General features: G+C 42.9%; 1 protein-coding gene and 1 pseudogene across 7 annotated transcripts in view; one reads left to right on the forward strand and one right to left on the reverse strand.

Annotated features, from left to right (window-relative positions):
- LOC123726583 (solute carrier family 52, riboflavin transporter, member 2-like) overlaps window positions 1-2,136 on the forward strand; it is a 35,315-nt pseudogene extending 33,179 nt beyond the window's left edge.
- Window positions 2,137-10,506: 8,370 nt separating this feature from the next.
- LOC106569777 (nuclear factor of activated T-cells, cytoplasmic 1) overlaps window positions 10,507-19,066 on the reverse strand; it is a 72,837-nt gene continuing 64,277 nt past the window's right edge. For all 7 annotated transcript variants that reach the window (XM_045694593.1, XM_045694596.1, XM_045694591.1 and 4 more), the window contains one exon: window positions 10,507-11,730. In XM_045694593.1, the coding sequence (XP_045550549.1) occupies window positions 11,612-11,730 (119 nt within the window). In that variant the 3' untranslated portion in view covers window positions 10,507-11,611. The remainder of the gene's footprint in view (window positions 11,731-19,066) is intronic.

The following is a 19,066-nucleotide window of genomic DNA, read 5'->3' on the forward strand; positions in this document are numbered from 1 at the left end:
TCTGTTTAGCTAAATGGACATTCCCGGTTGGAATATTATCGCTTTTTTACAAGAAAAATGGCATAAAAATGGATTTTAAACAGCGGTTGACATGCTTCGAAGTACGGTAATGGAATATTTAGATTTTTTTTGTCACGAATTGCGCCATGCGCACGACCCTTATTTACCCTTTCAGATAGTGTCTTGAACGCACGAACAAAACGCCGCTATTCGGATATAACGATGGATTATTTTGGACCAAACCAACATTTGTTATTGAAGTAGAAGTCCTGGGAGTGCATTCTGACGAAGACAACAAAAGGTAATCAAACTTTTATAATAGTAAATCTGATATTGGTGAGTGCTAAACTTGCCGGGTGTCTAAATAGCTAGCCCGTGATGGCTGGGCTATGTACTTAGAATATTGCAAAATGTGCTTTCACCAAAAAGCTATTTTAAAATCGGACATATCGAGTGCATAGAGGAGTTCTGTATCTATAATTCTTAAAATAATTGTTATGTTTTTTGTGAACGTTTATCGTGAGTAATTTAGTAAATTGTTAGCGAATTCCCCGGAAGTTATGCTAGTTCTGAACGTCACATGCTAATGTAAAAAGCTGGTTTTTGATATAAATATGAACTTGATTGAACAAAACATGCATGTATTGTATAACATAATGTCCTAGGGTTGTCATCTGATGAAGATCATCAAAGGTTAGTGCTGCATTTAGCTGTCTTCTGGGTTTTTGTGACATTATATGCTAGCTTGAAAAATGGGTGTCTGATTATTTCTGGCTGGGTACTCTGCTGACATAATCTAATGTTTTGCTTTCGTTGTAAAGCCTTTTTGAAATCGGACAGTGTGGTTAGATTAACGAGAGTCTTGTCTTTAAATAGCTGTAAAATAGTAATATGTTTGAGAAATTGAAGTAATAGGATTTTTAAGGTATTTGAAAATCGCGCCACTGGATTAGACTGGCTGTTGCGTAGGTGGGACGAATTCGTCCCGCCTAGCCCAGAGAGGTTAAGTTGAATCAGGTGATCTTTCTGGTTATGTTTTTCCTATCTATTGCAGGTCGTCTGTGGGTCTTGTTTTCATGTCTGTAGCAGATGGGGTCTTTGTAGTCTACCTCATGGCTCTTGCAGCTCTCAGCCCCTGCCCTCCTCTCTTGGGGAGCCCAGCTGGTGTATCCTTGGTGGTAAGTAATTTCAAGCTTAATCAATTGACTACTAGGTGTATCAGTGCTATCATTGTGGACCTTGTTTACCACAACCTATTGCTTGAGGCTACTATTGATAATGAAAGAGCTTTTGTTTGTCTTGAAGTGCACTCACGTTCTGGGTTGCCATGATGTTGTTTGATGTGTGCACTTGTAATGAGGAGATTTAAGATCACTATAGATTAGGTGTGATCCAGATCTGAGTTGAAATACATTTGCATTTAAGTATTTGTAATTTAAATACTTATATTCTGTGTATGTTAGTATTTTCAAATAATGTGATGCCGAAGCAGCTACATCTATTTGAAGTATTTGAAATTATTTAGAAACATTTTCCTATAAATAGCCTACTATTTTGAAATACTTGTTTCCAAATATATATTTCCAATAACCCTAGGACAAAACAGATCTGGCATCAAATGCATGGGAGTATTTTAATCTTTGTATTTGAAAATACACTTGCCTGAGTATTTTCAAATACATGCCAATACATTCCAAGTGTATTTCCAAATACATTCCAATATTCAACTACACATTTTTTCAATAAAAAAATATCCAAATACTTTCTTTGAAATGTATGTAAAAGTAATTTTATATAATTAAAATAGTATTTGAACCCAGGTCTGGTTTGATCAACACAATGTGTAGCATATTTAGAATATCTGTAACCCGGACGATTTACATACTGACAGTTGTCTGTTTCTGCACAGGTGGTGTCCGGGATCATCTTCATGGGCCTGTTCTCCTACCTGAAAGTAGTGATTGGGACTCTGCTCCACGAGGCTGGCCCCTGGTCAGCATCTACCACATGTTTGCCAGGTATCAGGAATGCGTGGACAACTGCAGATAGGCACCAGGAACCACAGCAAGCTGGGTGAACACGTCAGGGATGGAAGATGTAACACCCTTTCCAGGCCCAGTAGAGGCTGCTGTTGGGTTGATGGGTGTTCTGTGAGGGATAATGAGAGTAATGGGAACATTCTGCAGAGAATGCTTTTTAGTCCTGGACTAGGCTTAATCTTTGACTGGGAAACCGGCCCAATGAAACTCAATAACCACGTTTCCATCCACAGTTTTTATGCAAGGAAAGTCATACCATATAAGAAAAAACATGACAATTGATCATTTTCTAAATGCCGACGGATAAATTGTTTGTTCGACATGGTGGGATCTTTTTGTGCTTAGGAGTTATGATAATATGGCAAGTGTCTTCACTGACAATTTCAACCTCTCCCTGACCGAGTCTGTAATACCCACGTTTCAAGTGGACCACCATAGTCACTGTGCCCAAGAATGCGAAGGTAACCTGCCAAAATGACTACCGCCCCGTAGCACTCACATCTGTAGCCATGAAGTGCTTTGAAAGGCTGGTCATGGCTCACATCAGCACCATCATCCCGGAAACCCTAGACTCACTCCAATTCACAAACAGCCCCAACAGATCCACAGATGACACAATCTCAATCGCACTCCATACTGCCCTTTCCCACCTGGACAAAAGGAACACCTATGTGAGAACGCTATTAATTGACTACAGCTCAGAATTCAACACCATAGTGCCCACAAAGCTCATCACTAAGCTAAAGACCCTGGGACTAAACACCTCCCTCTGAAACTGGATCCTGGACTTCCTGACGGGCCACCCCCAGGTGGTAAGGGTAGGCAACAACACATCTTCCACGTTGATCTTCAACACCAGGGCCCCTCAAGGGTGCTTGCTTAGTCCCCTCTTGTAATCCCTGTTCACCCACGACAATGTGGCCAAGCACGACTCCAACACCATCGTTAAGTTTGCTGTGTACACAACAGTGGTAGGCCTGATCACCGGCAACGATGAGACAGCCTATACGGAGGAGGTCAGAGACCTGGCAGTGTGGTGCAAGGACAACACCCTCACCCTCAAAGGAGATGATCATGGACTACAGGAAGAGGAGAGCCTTACAGGCAACATTAACATCGACGGAGCTGTAGTGGAGCCGGTCGAGAGTTTCAAGTCCCTTGGAGTCCACATCACCAACAAACTATCATGGTCCAAATACACCAAGACAGTCGTGAAGAGAGCACAACAACACCTGCTCCCACTCAGGAGACTCGAAAGATTTGGCATGGGTCCCCAGAGCCTCAAAAAGTTATACAGCTGCACCGTCGAGAGTATCCTGACCGGTTGCATCACCGCTTGGTATGGAAACTGCTCGGCATAAGACCGCAAGGCACTACGGAGTGTAATGCGTACGGCCCAATACATCACTGGGGCCAAGCTTCCTTGCATCCGGGACCTATATACTAAGCGGTGTCAGAGGAAGGCCCAAACAATTGTCAAAGACTCCAGTCACCCAGGTCATAGGCTGTTCTCTCTGCTACCGCATGGCAAGCGGTACCGGAGCGCCAAGTCTAGGTCCAAAAGGCTCCCCTCAACGTGATGCTGCCACCCCCGGCTTCACGGTTGGGATGGTGTACTTCGGCTTGCAAGCCTCCCCCTTTTTCCTCCAAACATAACAATGGTTATTATGGCCAAACAGTTCTATTTTTGTTTCATCGGACCAGAGGACATTTCTCCAAAAAGTACGATCTTTGTCCCCGTGTGCAGATGCAAACCGTAGTCTGGCTTTTTTATGGTGGATTTGGAGCAGTGGCTTCTTCCTTGCTGAGCGGCCTTTCTGGTTATGTCAATATAGGACTCGTTTTACTCTGGATATAGATACTTTTGTACCTGTTTCCTCCAGCATCTTCACAAGGTCCTTTGCTGCTGTTCTGGGATTGATTTGCACTTTTTGTACCAAATTACATTCATCTCTAGGAGACAGAACACGTCTCGTTTCTGAGCGGTATGACAGCTGCGTGGTCCCATAGTTTTTATACTTGCTTACTATTGTTTTTAGAGATGAACATGGTACCTTCAGTCATTTGGAAATTGCTCCCAGGGATGAAACAGACTTATGGAGGTCCACAATTTATTTTCTGAGGTATTGGCTGAATTCTTTTGATTTTCCCATGATGTCAAGCAAAGAGGCACTGAGTTTGAAGGTAGGCCTTGAAATACATCCACAGGTACACCTCCAATTGACTCAAATGATGTCAATTAGCCTATCAGAAGCTTCTAAAGCCATGACATTATTTTCTGGAATTTTCCAAGTTGTTTAAAGGCACAGTCAGCTTAGTGTGTGTAAACTTCTGACCCGCTGGAATTGTGATACAGTGAAATAATCTGACTGTAAACAATTGTTGGATTAATTACTTGTGTCATGCACAAAGTAGATGTCCTAACCGACTTGCCAAAACTACAGTTTGTAACAAGAAATTTGTGGAGTGGTTGAAACACGAGGTTTAATGACTCCAACCTAAGTGTATGGTCACTTCCGACTTCAATTGTATATCTATATATGTCACGCCCTGATCTGTTTCACCTGTTCCTTTGATTGTCTCCACCCCTCCAGGTGTCACTTATTTTCCCCAGTGTATTTATCCCTGTGTTTCCTGTCTCTCGGTGCCAGTTCATCATGTATGTTAGTCAAGTCAACCAGTGTGTTTTTCCCGTACTCCTTTTGCCATGCTCTTTTTGATAGATTTCCCGGTTTTACCCCTACCTGACTCTGAACTAATTTCCTGCACACTTTCCTGCACACTTGTGCACTCGATATGGCGCGTTCACCTCCTATGGAATCTGTATGTTTCCGAAGGCAGCTCTTCGAGAGGAGTCGAAGCCACCCGAGCTCTCTTGTGAATCTACGACGGGTGAGTTGGATACTCCTGAGCCTATGCAGTTGGGAAGAACTAAGCTATCAGTTTGGGAGCGCTCACGGAGGATGAATAATAACTGTTGTATGTACTGTGGAGGGGCAGGACATTTTATAGCTACCTGCCCTATTAGGAAACCCTTGTCCCTAGTGGGTACCAGTACTATGGTGAGTCAGACTGGAAGTTGCCTAATTCCCATCACCCGCACACCCTTGCTTGTGCTGTGGGGAGACCAATCTAAGTCTCTCCGAGTGCTCATTGACTCTGGGGCTGATGAGTTTTATGGATGCCACTATTGCTTCGGAGCTTGGTATTCCCTCTCAGCCTTTCTCTGTCCCCATGGATGGTAGGGCACTGGACAGCCGCTCTATAGGGGAAGTCACCCATAGTACTGTGCCCTTTCAATTACGGGTTTCTGGTAACCACAGTGAGACCATACAGTTCCTCATTGCATCTCCCCATGTTCTGGTTATTTTGGGATTTTCCTGGCTCCAAAAGCACAATCCTGTGACTGACTGGACCACAAGCTCCATCCTGGGTTGGAGCCCATTCTGCCATTCCCACTCCCTTAAAGCAGCACAGCCTTCCTCTAGTCGTCTTCCTCAGGAGGTTAGCAAGACTGTGGATGTCTCAACTATTCCCACTGACTACCATGACCTCCTGGAAGTGTTTAGCAAGGCACGTGCTACTTCCCTTCCCCCGCACCGTCCTTGTGATTGTGCCATTGAACTTCTCCCAGGCACTACATCACCTCGGGGTCGGTTGTACTCTGTCTGGACCAGAAACCATTGCTATGGAGGAGTATATAGAGGAGCTTCTGGCCACTGTGGCCATCTGTCCATCTGCATCTCCTGCCGGAGCAGGGTTTTTCTTTGTGGAGAAGGACAAGACCCTGCACCCGTGCATTGACGACCGGGAACTTAACGATATCACTGTCAAAAATCGTTACCCCCCCCCTACACCTCCTCGCCGTTTGAACCTCTTCAGGGGGCTACCATGTTTTCCAAGTTTGACCTTTGGAATGCCTACCACCTGGTTCGGATATGCGAGGGGGATGAGTGGAAGACAGCCTTCAACACAGCTAGTGGACATTATGTGTACCAGGTCATGCCATTTGGACTCACCAACTGTCTTCCAGGCTGTGGTCAATGATGTGCTTCGGGACATGCTAAACCGGTTTGTGTCCGTCTACCTGGACGACATCCTGTTTTTTCCCCCCGACCTTCCCAAGAACATGTATTCCATTTCAGACAGGTCCTTCAGCGCCTCCTGGAGAAACACTTCTTGGCTTTCACGAACAATTTGGAGTTCCACCACTCTATCACCTTTCTGGGATATGTCATTACTGAGGGCAATGTTCAGATGAATCCTGGAAAGGTGAAAGCAGTGGTGGATTGGCCTCAACCAACGTCCAGGGTGCAGTTGCAATGGTTTCTTGGTTTTGCAAACTTCGACCGCCGCTTCATTCGGCGGCCCCCCTCTCGTCACTCACCTCTCCCAAGGTACTGTTCAAATGGTCTCCAGCTGTCGACAAAGCCTTTGTGGACCTGAAGCATTGGTACACAACAGCATCCATCCGGACCCCTCACGTCAATTTGTGGTGGAAGTGGCTGCTTCGGATGTTGGAGTGGGGGCCATCCTGTCCCAGCGATCTGCCCAGGACCAGAAGCTTCAACCCTGTGCCTTCCTGTCCCATCGTCTCAATCCTGCTGAGAGGAACTACGATGTTGGCAACTTAACTCCTGGCAGTGAAGACGCCGTTGGAGGAGTGGAGGCACTGGCTGGAAGGAGCAGAACAGCCATTCCTGGTCTGGACCTACCATAGAAACTTCTGACCCAGTTCATTGATCCTTTTTTCCATCTCCAGAGTCCTGAGCTCCACTGCTGTCCGTCTTGTTTTACCCCGTACCCTCCGTATTCACCCTACCTTCCATGTGTCTAGGATTAAGCCTGTCTCACTGTCCGTCTTCCGTCCCCTGGCTCATTTCCCCCCCCCGGGTTACCGGTGGCCAGCCAGCGTATACGGTGAGATGTCTCCAGAAGGTTCGACCACAGGGCAGGGGTTTCCATTACCGGTTGACTGGGAGGGTTATGGCCCAGAGGAGATGTGCTAGGTCCCCGCTAAAGATATCTTGGACCTGGACATTTCCACCGCTGACACCTAGGACGCCAGGTGTGGTTCTTGGGGGGTACTGTCACGCCCTGATCTGTTCCTTTGACTGTCTCCAGGTGTCGCTTATTTTCCCCAGTGTATTTATCCCTGTGTTTCCTGTCTCTCTGTGCCAGTTCGTCTTGTGTGTTTTTCCCGTACTCCTTTTGCTATTCTCTTTTTGATAGAATTCCTGGTTTTGACCCCTGCCTGACTCTGAACTACTTTCCTGCCTGATCATCATGCCTACTCTGACCTTGATTCTGCCTGCCCTTCGGTACCTTTTGGACCTGAACTGGTTTTGACCCTTTTGTCTGTCTACGACCATTCTCTTGCCTTACCCTATTGGATTAATAAATATTGTAAGACTCCAACCATCTGCATCTGGGTCTCGCCTTGTGTCATGATAATATAGCCTAAATATTACATGCAGTACCAGTCAACTTTGGACAAGGGTTTTTATATATTTTTACTATTTTCTACATTGTAAAATAATAGTGAATACATCAAAACTATGAAATGACACATGGAATCACGTAGTAACCCAAAAAGTTTTAAACTGCCTTGACAGCTTTGCGCACTCTTGAAATCCTCTCAAACAGATTCATGAGGTAGTCACCTGGAATGCATTTCAAGGTGTCCTATATTAATTTGTGGAATTTCTTTCCTCCTTAAAGCTTTTGAGCCAATATGTTGTGTTGTGACAAGCTAGGGGTGGTGTATTAAAAAATAGCCCTATTTGGTAAAAGACAAAGTCCATATTCTGTCAAGAACAGCTCAAATGAGCAAAGAGACGACACACGACAGTCCATTACTTTAAGACATGAAGGTCAGTCAGTACGGAATAGTAAAAGTAGAAATATAAACACTTTCTCATTCCTTATATGCAATCCAGACGTAACGATTTTTTAAAAATGTACAGATAGCCAGGGACACATTGCAACACTGACATAATTTACAAACAAAGCATTTGTGTTTAGTGAATCCGCCAGATCAGAGCCAGTAGGGATGAACAGGGGTGCTCTCTTGATAAGTGTGTGTGAATTGGACTATTTTCCTGTCCTAATAAGCATTCGAAATGTAATGAGTACTTTTGGGTGTCAGTGAAAATGTATGGAGTAAAAAGTACATTTCTGAAGAAATGTAACGGAGTAAAATAAAAAATATAAGTAGAGCTGTGACAAACTACTTAAGTAAAAATAATTTATACTACTTAAGTACTTTACACCACTGGGTGGTACACAGAAGATTGTCTTTTACCAAATAGGATTAAGTCCATTTATGGCATGAACAGCTCAAATAAGCAAAGAGAAGTGACAGTCCATTACTTTAAGACACGAAGGTCAGTCAATACGGAACAAGTGCTTTTAAAGTTCCTTCAAGTGCAGTGGCAAAAAAACATCAAGTGCTATGATGAAACTGACTCTTATGAGGACCACCACAGGAAAGAAAGACCCAGAGTTACCTCTGCTGCAGAGGATAAGTTCATAAGAGTTACCTGCCTCAGAAATTGCAGTCCAAATAAATGCTTCAGAGTTCAAGTAACAGACACATCTCAACATCAACTGTTCCAAGGAGACTACGTGAATCAGGCCTTCATGGTCGAATTGCTGCAAAGAAACCACCAAAGGGCACCAATAATAAGAAGAGACTTGCTTGGGCCAAGACACATGAGTAATGGACATTAGACCGGTAGAAATCTGTCCTTTGGAGCCTGACTGAGATTTTTGGTTCCAACGGTCATGTCTTTGAGATGCAGAGTAGGTGAACGGATGATCTCCGCATGTGTGCATGAAGCGTGGGGGTGCTTTGTTGGTGATACTGTAAGTGATTTATTTCAAATTCAAGGCACACTTAAACAGCATGGCTACCCCATTCTGCAGCAATACGCCATTCCATCTGGTTTGCACTTAGTTGGACTATCATTTGTTTTTCAACAGGACAATGAACCAAAACACACCTCCAGGCTGTGTAAGGGCTATTTGACCAAGGAGAGTGGAGTGCTGGATGAGATGACCTGGCCTCCACAATCACCTGACCTCAACCCAATTGAGATGGTTTGGGATGACTTGGACCGCAGAGTGAAGGAAAATCAGCCAACAAGTGCTCAGCATATGTGGGAACTCCTTCAAGACTATTGGAAAAGCATTCCTCATGAAGCTGGTTGAGAGAATTCCAAAAGTGTGCAAAGCTGTCATCAATGCAACAGATGTCCAAACTTTTGACTGGTACTGTGTATATATACACTAACGTTCAAAAGTTTGGGGTCACTTAGAAATGTCCTTATTTTTTTTAAAGAAAAGCACTTTTTTTTGTTCATTAAAATAACAGCAAATTGATCAGAAAAACAGTGTAGACATTGTTACTGTTGTAAATGACTATTGTAGCTGGAAACATCAGATTTTTATGTACAAAGGCGTACAGATGCCCATTATCAGCAACCATTACTCCCGTGTTCCAATGGCATGTTGTGTTAGCTAATCAGTTTATCATTTTAAAAGGCTAACTAATCATTAGAAAACCTTTTTGCAATTATGTTAAAACAGCTGAAAACTGTTCTGATTAAAGAAGCAATAAAACTGGCCTTCTTTAGACTAGTTGAGTATCTGGAGCATCAGCATTTGTGGGTTCAATTACAGGCTCAAAATGGCCAGAAACAAAGAACTTTCTTCTGAAAATCATCAGTCTTTTCTTGTTCTGAGAAATGAAGGCTATTCCATGCAAGAAACTGAAGATCTCATGCAACACTGTGTACTACTCCCTTCATAGAACAGCGCAAACTGTCTCTAACCAGTATAGAAAGAGTGGGAGGCCCCGGTGCACAATTGAGCAAGAGGACAAGTACATTAGTGTTTAGTTTGAGAAACAGACGCCCAGCAACTGTCCTCAAAAGTACTCAACTGGCAGCTTCATTAAATAGTACCCGCAAAACACCAGTCTCAATGTCAACAGTGAAGAGGCAACTCCGGGATGCTGGCCTTCTAGGCAGAGTTGCAAAGAAAAAGCCATATCTCAGAATGGCCAATAAAAATAAAAGATTAAGATGGGTAAAAGAACACAGACACTGGACAGAGGAACTCTGCCAAGAAGGCCAGCATCCCGGAGTCGCCTCTTCACTGTTGACGTTGAGACCGGTGTTTTGCAGGTACAATTTATTGAAGCTGACAATATTTAACACTTTTTTTTTTTTTTGGTTACTACATGATTCCATATGGTATTGCATAGTTTGTTTTCACTATTATTCTACAATGTAGAAAAAAGTACAAATAAAGAACAACCCTTGAATGAGTAGGTGTCCAAACTTTTCACTGGTACTGTATACTAAATATGACAGTGTATAATTAACTAAATATAACTTTGTAAAATCTAAACTACACGAATGCACATTATTCGATGCAAATAATTGAGACTATAGTCGTATAATTCGAAAAATACTATTTATTGACAGTACATGAAGCAGAATTGAAGCCCACAAAAAAAGCTTTGAACAATTCATCTACGTATCTGAACAATATAATTGTCATTTTTCAGTAAACATGGCTCTATGGCTTTTAAGTTTGTGGATTAAGACTTAATATAAATACACAAACATATGCAGTTCTAATAAGGGAACTTGTGTTAGCTAAAGATACAATCATAGCTGGAAGTATAAAGCAAAAAATTTTGTAAATCAAGCATTAGCCAGTAAGCAACAGTGTTATGATCACAAACTGACTTAACTAATCAAGCATATGAAATGCAAACATTCCATTGTTCTAACAGGACAGAGGCAGCACTGGTATTTGAGATGAAATTTTGGCTTTCCAAAAGGCACTAGCCTCGTTGAATATCTTCAAAATCCTCTTAGCAACGCATTGCCATAGTTTTATTTCCTTAAAATAAATATACACATGAACAGATTGAGGTCTGTCTTTTTCAAGGCATGTGCTTTTGCTATACTCAAGGACTCAATGTAGATGCCATTTCTCAGTCCTTAAGCCACTTGAAGAGATGACTCAAGTCACAAACATACAAAGCTGTACAAAACAACAGATCAAAAGAAAAATTAACATGCAAGTAAAGCTATCAGTGGTGAGTGTGAACAAGTGCTTAATTCTCACCATAAATGAAAAAACATTGACCTCAAATTTGGTTAGTTTCCCTATACTCTTATTTCCAGTCAAAGGCACTTCTTTTGGTTGAAATGATCTCATTGTAAAGCCAAGAATGCAATCTGAAGCTCTGTACACAAAACAAACACTTACGCATTCAATAATTTACTATATCTACAGACAGACACTCCTTGGTCAACTGAAAAGCATACTTCTTGGGATTGAGCCTGGAAGGGGGCGGTGCTACATACATTTTTTTCTAAGAGGTCAGCCATTTAATTTAATTTTCAATTTCTGTACATTGGAATATCCTCTGAAACGGCACCTTCTGAAAGGCACTCATTGGATTCTGATCTTCAGGATGCTGAATCTCTTGTTTGTTCCACATAGTTGTTTTTTGGGCAGACTGTAGTCCAAGCATGCAGATGCTGTAAAAATTATTGGTATGGTATTTTCCTCTTTCTTCCCCCACAGTCCTTCTGTGTCCATAATGAAAGTGGTGCTACGCATGACTGGACGGAGATGCTTGAGAGGTCGTTCCTGATGATCTCATTAACTGTGAAGAAAGGAGAAGGAAGATGTCAATATCTCACAATCTTACATCAAAGCATCTCTGGTAGAGTTCATAGTATTTGAGAGCTATAGGTGTTTTAGCAGGTAATACGTCATAATACGTTCAGTGTGAAAAATAGTCACTTTTTTAATTTACACAGATGCCTGATTGAGGAGCTCTAAAATGCCTGATATATTCTTTATTTATTTTTTGGGGCACTGGTCAAAAGTATTGCACTATATTGGGAATAGGGTGTTATTTGGTACTGAGCCTTTAACTGCCTCGGCAGCAGGTCCTCCTGGACTCAGATCTAGCAACAGGCCCAGGATGTCTCACTGCTCCACCAGAGAGCAGCCATATAGGAAATGAGTGAGGGGAAGACCCCTGGCAGCGGAAGCCAAGCGCACGAGCTTACAGAGGAATTCCCTCTGACTGAACACTGGCTCTGCGGCATTAGCTCACTCCCACCACAGCCAGGAGCTGGAGCCTGGAAAAGCAATCTGGAAATGTGAGATTCCCTCCAAACAATGAAGTGGTGCTTGTTCATTTGAGGTTGTGCGGTGCAGCCCTTCCCTGTGTGACCCAGCACTGACACAGCCACTTCCTCTCAGCGTTTTTCCTTCACTTCCCTCCACAAGAAGAGTGACTGGGTGTGCCTTGCAGTGTTTGGCTGGTCTGAGGACAAACCCCGGAGGTGTTAACATGGAAGTCTTTGTGGTCCAAATCATGTGCAGGTCCAACTAATTTGACATGGTCGCCACAGCTGAATGTGAAACATTAAAACCTCGGCCCACATAAGCAACCAATAAACTAAACTAAATAACTAAAGAGGTATTCCATAACATATACAGGGATCTCGAAGACAAATCACTAGAATTTTGAAAATAGTGAAGCCATTTTATTTTGGCTACAGAGTACAGTACAAAACTTCCCTCTGAATCTGAGCCATTAAGTTGTCGAGACAAAGTTAATGTGTTTGGCAAGCTGATTGACTGCTATTAATAAAGAAATAGGATCTGAGTGTTGGCTAAATGAAGGTGTAGAGTTTTCACACGTGTGTGTCATAGAAACAGACACGCTGAACCTATAATGTGTCTTTGAAGACAGAAGCGTATTTCAATGTGATACGACTTCATGAGTAACTTGGCAAGAGCAGATACTTGTCAGTAGAGTTATAACATTTATATTCAGGTGCATTAAATCGCCTTTTCTTGATCTGTCATAATAGGGTATTTTGGAAACTGAATAGCCATCCATTTTTTCTAAGGTTCACCTCAGTGCTACAGTTTAATCTGTGTAATACATCACCAACAGACAGTTTCCAAGCCCATCTTTCAGATATGAATAAGGTATGTGCTATGAGAGCTGGGGCTTTTGTGAAGAGCAGACTTGCCATCTGTTGAAAGAGACCTTGGAGTATTCCCATTCAATTAGATTGAAGATCTGTGCTTCAGTGTGGATAATGTACCATATTAGGACTCAGCATCAATTTGACTAACATCTTTAACTCTAATGAGGTATAGGTACAATTTACATCATGACATTTTTCAATACATACAAGGTGCATAGTTGACTTTCAGCATAATCTTAAATTGAGAGCACCACATTAAGTTCTTTGTCAGAAAGAAAGGTGTCCCCAGCACAAGGTGCACCTGTGTGATGATCATGCTGTTTAATGATATGCCACACATATCAGGTGGATGGATTATCTTGGCAAAGGAGAAATGCCCACTTACACGGATGTAAACTAATTTGTTCACAACATTTGGGAGAAATAAGCTTTTTGGGCGTATGGAACATTTCTGGGATTTTGTATTTCAGCTCATGAAAAATGGGACCAAAACATTACGTGTTGCGTTTTATATTTTTGTTCAGTGTAGAAAGAAAGTTGATTAAATCTGTAGAAACACATTGACAGAAGTTTACATGAATCAAAATCTGTGATTGATTATTTAAGAGTAAGTGTTGAGTTTAACACCAACTATGTTGGTGGTAGACTCTACAGCAGTGTAGCAAGTACAATGTCCCCTTCTCTGAATCAGTGCTGTTCATTCTGACTCTGCAAAAGCAGGCTGACCTACTGACTACAAGCAGAAAACATGGTTTACCCCCACTGAGCCCATATTGTTGTCTGTTTACTTACGTTGCCATGGACTACATTTCATTCTGTTGTCACATTTCATGTGAGGGATCTAATTTAAAAAAGCTAGCCGTTGATCTGTGTATGTTTACGGATGACCCAGGCTCCCCGCCCTCAGCATAACGCAAAAAATTGCCTCCCATACCAAACATCAGTAGCATGTGGATCTGGTTACTTTGATGTTCAATACAGAATCTGGCGATAGAGACATTTAGAAAAACGATGTGTTGTCCAAACACCCCAGATGGGAACACATTGTGTGAATGGCAAGGACCGCTATTGAAGGAATGTTGCAAAATGATGACTCTGCATGGCTAGAGAAACTAAGTCAGTCACACTATTCACAATTTGTCACATCTGCTCCCTCACCCTCTCTGGAGCTCGAGGGCGCACCAGGCTGCCTTTCATTACGCACAGCTGTCACCATCATTACGCCCATAAGCGATCATTGGACTCACCTGGACTCCTTCACATTTTGATTATTTTGGTTATTAAATGTTCACTCCCTGTACCTGCTTCTCGTCTCTAGCGTCGATCCTTACAGAATGCTGACACCACTATAAGAAGCATCAGGGAGATTTTTGTTTTGTTGGTGACGTCGGGTCCGGGTGCTGCCGCCACAAATGGTGCCTTAGCTGGCTCGTCGGGCTTTCATGCCTTAGTTGGCTCGAGAGGTTTCCTTTCCCCGGTTGGGTCGACAGGCTCCCATCCCACGTCACGCCTTAGCCGGCTCGTCAGGCTACTACGCCTCAGCGGGCTCCCATCCCACATCATGCCTCAGCCGGCCCATCAGGCTCCCACGCCTCAGCCGGCCTGTCGAGCTCCCACGCCTCAGCGGAATCGTCAGGCTCCCATGCCTCAGTCAGCTCGCCAGGCTCCCACGCCCCAGCCAGCTTGTCGGGCTTCTACGCCCCAGTCAGCTTGTCCAGCGCCCATGCCTTGGCCGGCCCATCAGGCTCACCCAGGCGCCCTTTGGGGATTGGGGGGGGGGGGGGGGTGGGGGTACTGTCACGCCTGCTCCCGCTCTCCCTTTTTCGTAATGCAGTTTCCCTAAATTCCGTTTTTTTTATATGTTTTGTTTTTCCCCCAATTTTTTTCAGGATTTTCCACAGAAAAATAACAGAATTATATTTTCCGTGTACACAACAATGCTTAAACCACATCAGGGGAGGACTTCTAAGAAACTTGGATTTTTTTGTGTAGTTGCCCTTTAATTCAGGGGCATGCCCTGCACTGTTGTTTGGTTAGCTGTGTTTCTGTAATGCAGTAAGCAAACAGGATGAGTTCGCAAATCCAATGCCCACTTGAGGTGCCACTGGATAGTGAAAAACAAGTTAAACTTTATTTATTGTAATTTATATTAATTTGTAATAGTTAAGTGTTGAGTTAGATTACATAGCTACCTCAATCGTTATTTGAAATAATTTGTGACTTCACAGCAATAAAGAAATTTAGCTAGCTAGCAGGCTCAGCTAAATAGAAATCCCCCTAGATACAGTCACATCTCATAGTCACGTCATGATATTTGTAAATGAAAGAGGAATATAAAAATACAAATCGAAAGGAGTTTCCCAATTCCCCATTTAGAGTATTTCTGACGCAGCACAGGAATGCCCTTATCCAGATTCTATGACAAAGGTATTTCCTAACAGATCTGCTAACTTTCTATGTTGATCTATCATTGATCCGCCAGCTCAGGGACAAGCTACTCTACAATGTAATTGCATTACTGTACTTTTTTCATCTGAATTTGTATTGTTTTAAAAAATGTTAAAATAAAAGGAAATGTATGGTTTAAACATGTCTTTAATGTTTTTGTTTTAGCTGTTAGTGATCATTCCTTAAGTGTTAATACGTTTGTGTTTACATCATTAAGCCTTTATGTATGTGTTTTGAATGACAAAAGGTGTCTGACTTTATAGTAAGTACAGCATCATATGATAAAAGGTGTTTATGTATGGGTTATGCATGAACAAAGATGTCTGACTTTATACTAAGTACAGCCGACAACGATGAGACAGACTATAGGGAGGAGGTCAGAGACCTGGCCTTGTGGTGCCAGGATTACAAACTCTTCCTCAACGTGATCAAGACAAAGGATATGATTGTGGACTACAGGAAAAAGAGGACCGAGCACGCCCCATTCTCATCGACGGAGCTGTAGTGGAGCAGATAGAGCTTCAAGATCCTTGGTGTCCACATCATCAACAAACTATCATGGTCCAAACAATCCAAGAGAGTCGTGAAGAGGCCACGAGACTGAAAAAAGTTGGCATGGGTCCTCAGATCCTCAAAAGGTTCTCCAGCTGCACCATCGAGAGCATCCTGACTGGTTGCATCACTGCCTGGTATGGCAAGTGCTCGGCCTCTGACCACAAGGCACTACAGAGGGTAGTGCGTACGGCCCAATACATCACTGGGGCAAAGCTTCCTGCCATCCAGGACCTCTATAACAGGCGGTGTCAGAAGAAGGCCCTAAAGATTTTCAAAAGATCCAGCCACCTTAGTCATAGACTGTTCTCTCTGCTACCGCATGGCAAGCGGTACCGGAGCAAAAGGATTCTTAACAGCTTCTACCCCCAAGCCATAAGACTCCTGAACAACTAATCAAATGGCTACCCAGACAATTTGCATTGTCCCCCCCCCCGATCCCCTCTTTTACGCTGCTGCCACTCTGGTTATTATCTATGCATAGTCACTTTAACTCTACCTACATGTACAGTCGTGGCCAAAAGTTTTGAGAATGACACCAATATTAATTTTCACAAAGTCTGCTGCCTCAGTTTGTATGATGGCAATTTGCATATACTCCAGAATGTTATGAAGAGTGATCAGAAGAATTGCAATTAATTGCAAAGTCCCTCTTTGCCATGCAAATGAACTGAATCCCCAAAAAACATTTCCACTGCATTACAGCCCTGCCACAAAAGGACCAGCTGACATCATGTCAGTGATTCTCTCGTTAACACAGGTGTGAGTGTTGACGAGAACAAGGCTGGAGATCACTCTGTTATGCTGATTTAATTCGAATAACAGACTGGAAGCTTCAAAAGGAGGGTGGTGCTTGGAATCATTGGTATTCCTCTGTCAACCATGGTTACCTGCAAGGAAACACGTGCCGTCATCATTGCTTTGCACAAAAAGGGCTTCACAGGCAAGGATATTTGCTGCCAGTAAGATTGCACCTAAATCAACCATTTATCGGATCATCAAGAACTTCAAGGAGAGCGGTTCAATTGTTGTGAACAAGGCTTCAGGGCACCCAAGAAAGTCCAGCAAGTGCCAGGACCGTCTCCTAAATCTGATTCAGCTGTGGGATCTGGGCACCACCAGTACAGAGCTTGCTCAGGAATGGCAGCAGGCAGGTGTGAGTGCATCTGCACGCACAGTGAGGCGAAGACTTTTGGAGGTTGGCCTGGTGTCAAGAAGGGCAGCAAAGAAGCCACTTCTCTCCAGGAAAAACATCAGGGACAGACTGATATTCTGCAAAAGGTACAGGGATTGTACTGCTGAGGACTGGGGAAAAGTCATTTTCTCTGATGAATCCCCTTTCCGATTGTTTGGGGCATCCGGAAAAAAGCTTGTCCAGAGAAGACAAGGTGAGCGCTACCATCAGTCCTGTGTCATGCCAACAGTTAAGCATCCTGAGACCATTCATGTGTGTGGTTGCTTCTCAGCCAAGGGAGTGGGCTCACTCACAATTTTGCCTAAGAACACAGCCATGACTAAAGAATGGTACAAAAACATCCTACGAGAGCAACTTCTCCCAACCACCCAGGAACAGTTTGGTGACGAACAATGCCTTTTCCAGCATGATGGAGCACCTTGCCATAAGGCAAAAGTGATAACTAAGTGGCTCGGGGAACAAAACATCGATATTTTGGGTCCATGGCCAGGAAACTCCCCAGACCTTAATCCCATTGAGAACTTGTGGTCAATCCTCAAGAGGCGGGTGGACAAACAAAAACCCACAAATTCTGACAAACTCCAAGCATTGATTATGCAAGAATGGGCTGCCATCAGTCAGGATGTGGCCCAGAAGTTAATTGACAGCGTGTCAGGGCGGATTGCAGAGGTCTTGAAAAAGAAGGGTCAACACTGCAAATATTGTCTCTTTGCATCAACTTCAGGTAATTGTCAATAAAAGCCTTTGACACTTTTGAAATGCTTGTAATTATACTTCAGTATTCCATAGTAACATCTGACAAAAATATCTAAAGACACTGAAGCAGCAAACTTTGTGGAAATTCATATTTGTGTCATTCTCAAAACTTTTGGCCACAACTGTACGTACATGTTACCTCAATTACCTTGACTAACCTGTTTGACTCTGTGCCCGTACACTCTGTATATAGCCTGGCTACTGTTATTTTATTGCTGCTCTTTAATTATTTGCTATTTTTAACTTATCTATTTTTTTACTTAATACTTATTTTTCTTAACTGCATTGTTGGTTAAGGGCATGTAAGTAAGCATTTCGCTGTATGGTCTACATCTGGCGCATGTGACAAATACAATTTGATATGATACAAGGCATTTATGCATGTGTTATAAGTGACCAAAGGGGTCTGACTTTAAAGTAAGTACAGCATCATGCAATATAGTCTTTATGGATGTGTTATGAATGACGAAGTTGTCTCACTTCAAACTAAGTATTACAGGACACTACAGTGTTAATAAATAGATTAACATTCTGCTGATTTTATGAAGGTTCTGATCCACAGGTTACTGTAGGGTGTGAGAGATATTTAAATGGGTTGGTAGACCTGCAAAACTTGTTTACGTGTGTGTCAGAACCAAGATGATTTGGAGTAGTCCAAACTGACCATCTCACCAGGTATTCCTCTTCTGTTACCATACTGGAGATCAGAGCTTGATTACAACTTGCTACAATGGTGCAAACATGTTGTGGCTGATCTGTCAGCGGGGAAGTGGGTGAATGTGTCAAAGACCTGACTGGGCCCAGCACTGCACGGTATAGCTTGTTATATTGTTGTGTTTGTGTACTGAGGAACATGTAACTTCCAAAAGAAAGCCACTTTCAATTTCCTTATGTTGGGGGCTTTTATCAAGGTAAGTGTTTCTTGGTGTAATGTCATCCACCGGCTATTACGCACAGATTATGCTTTTGGGTCCTACCTAAATAGAAACTGATAATTGTGCACGACTTCAGTATTACTTATTAAAACTGTTGTTACA

The sequence above is a fragment of the Salmo salar genome, chromosome ssa14 (assembly GCF_905237065.1).
Source record: "Salmo salar chromosome ssa14, Ssal_v3.1, whole genome shotgun sequence".
Taxonomy (NCBI): domain Eukaryota; kingdom Metazoa; phylum Chordata; class Actinopteri; order Salmoniformes; family Salmonidae; genus Salmo; species Salmo salar.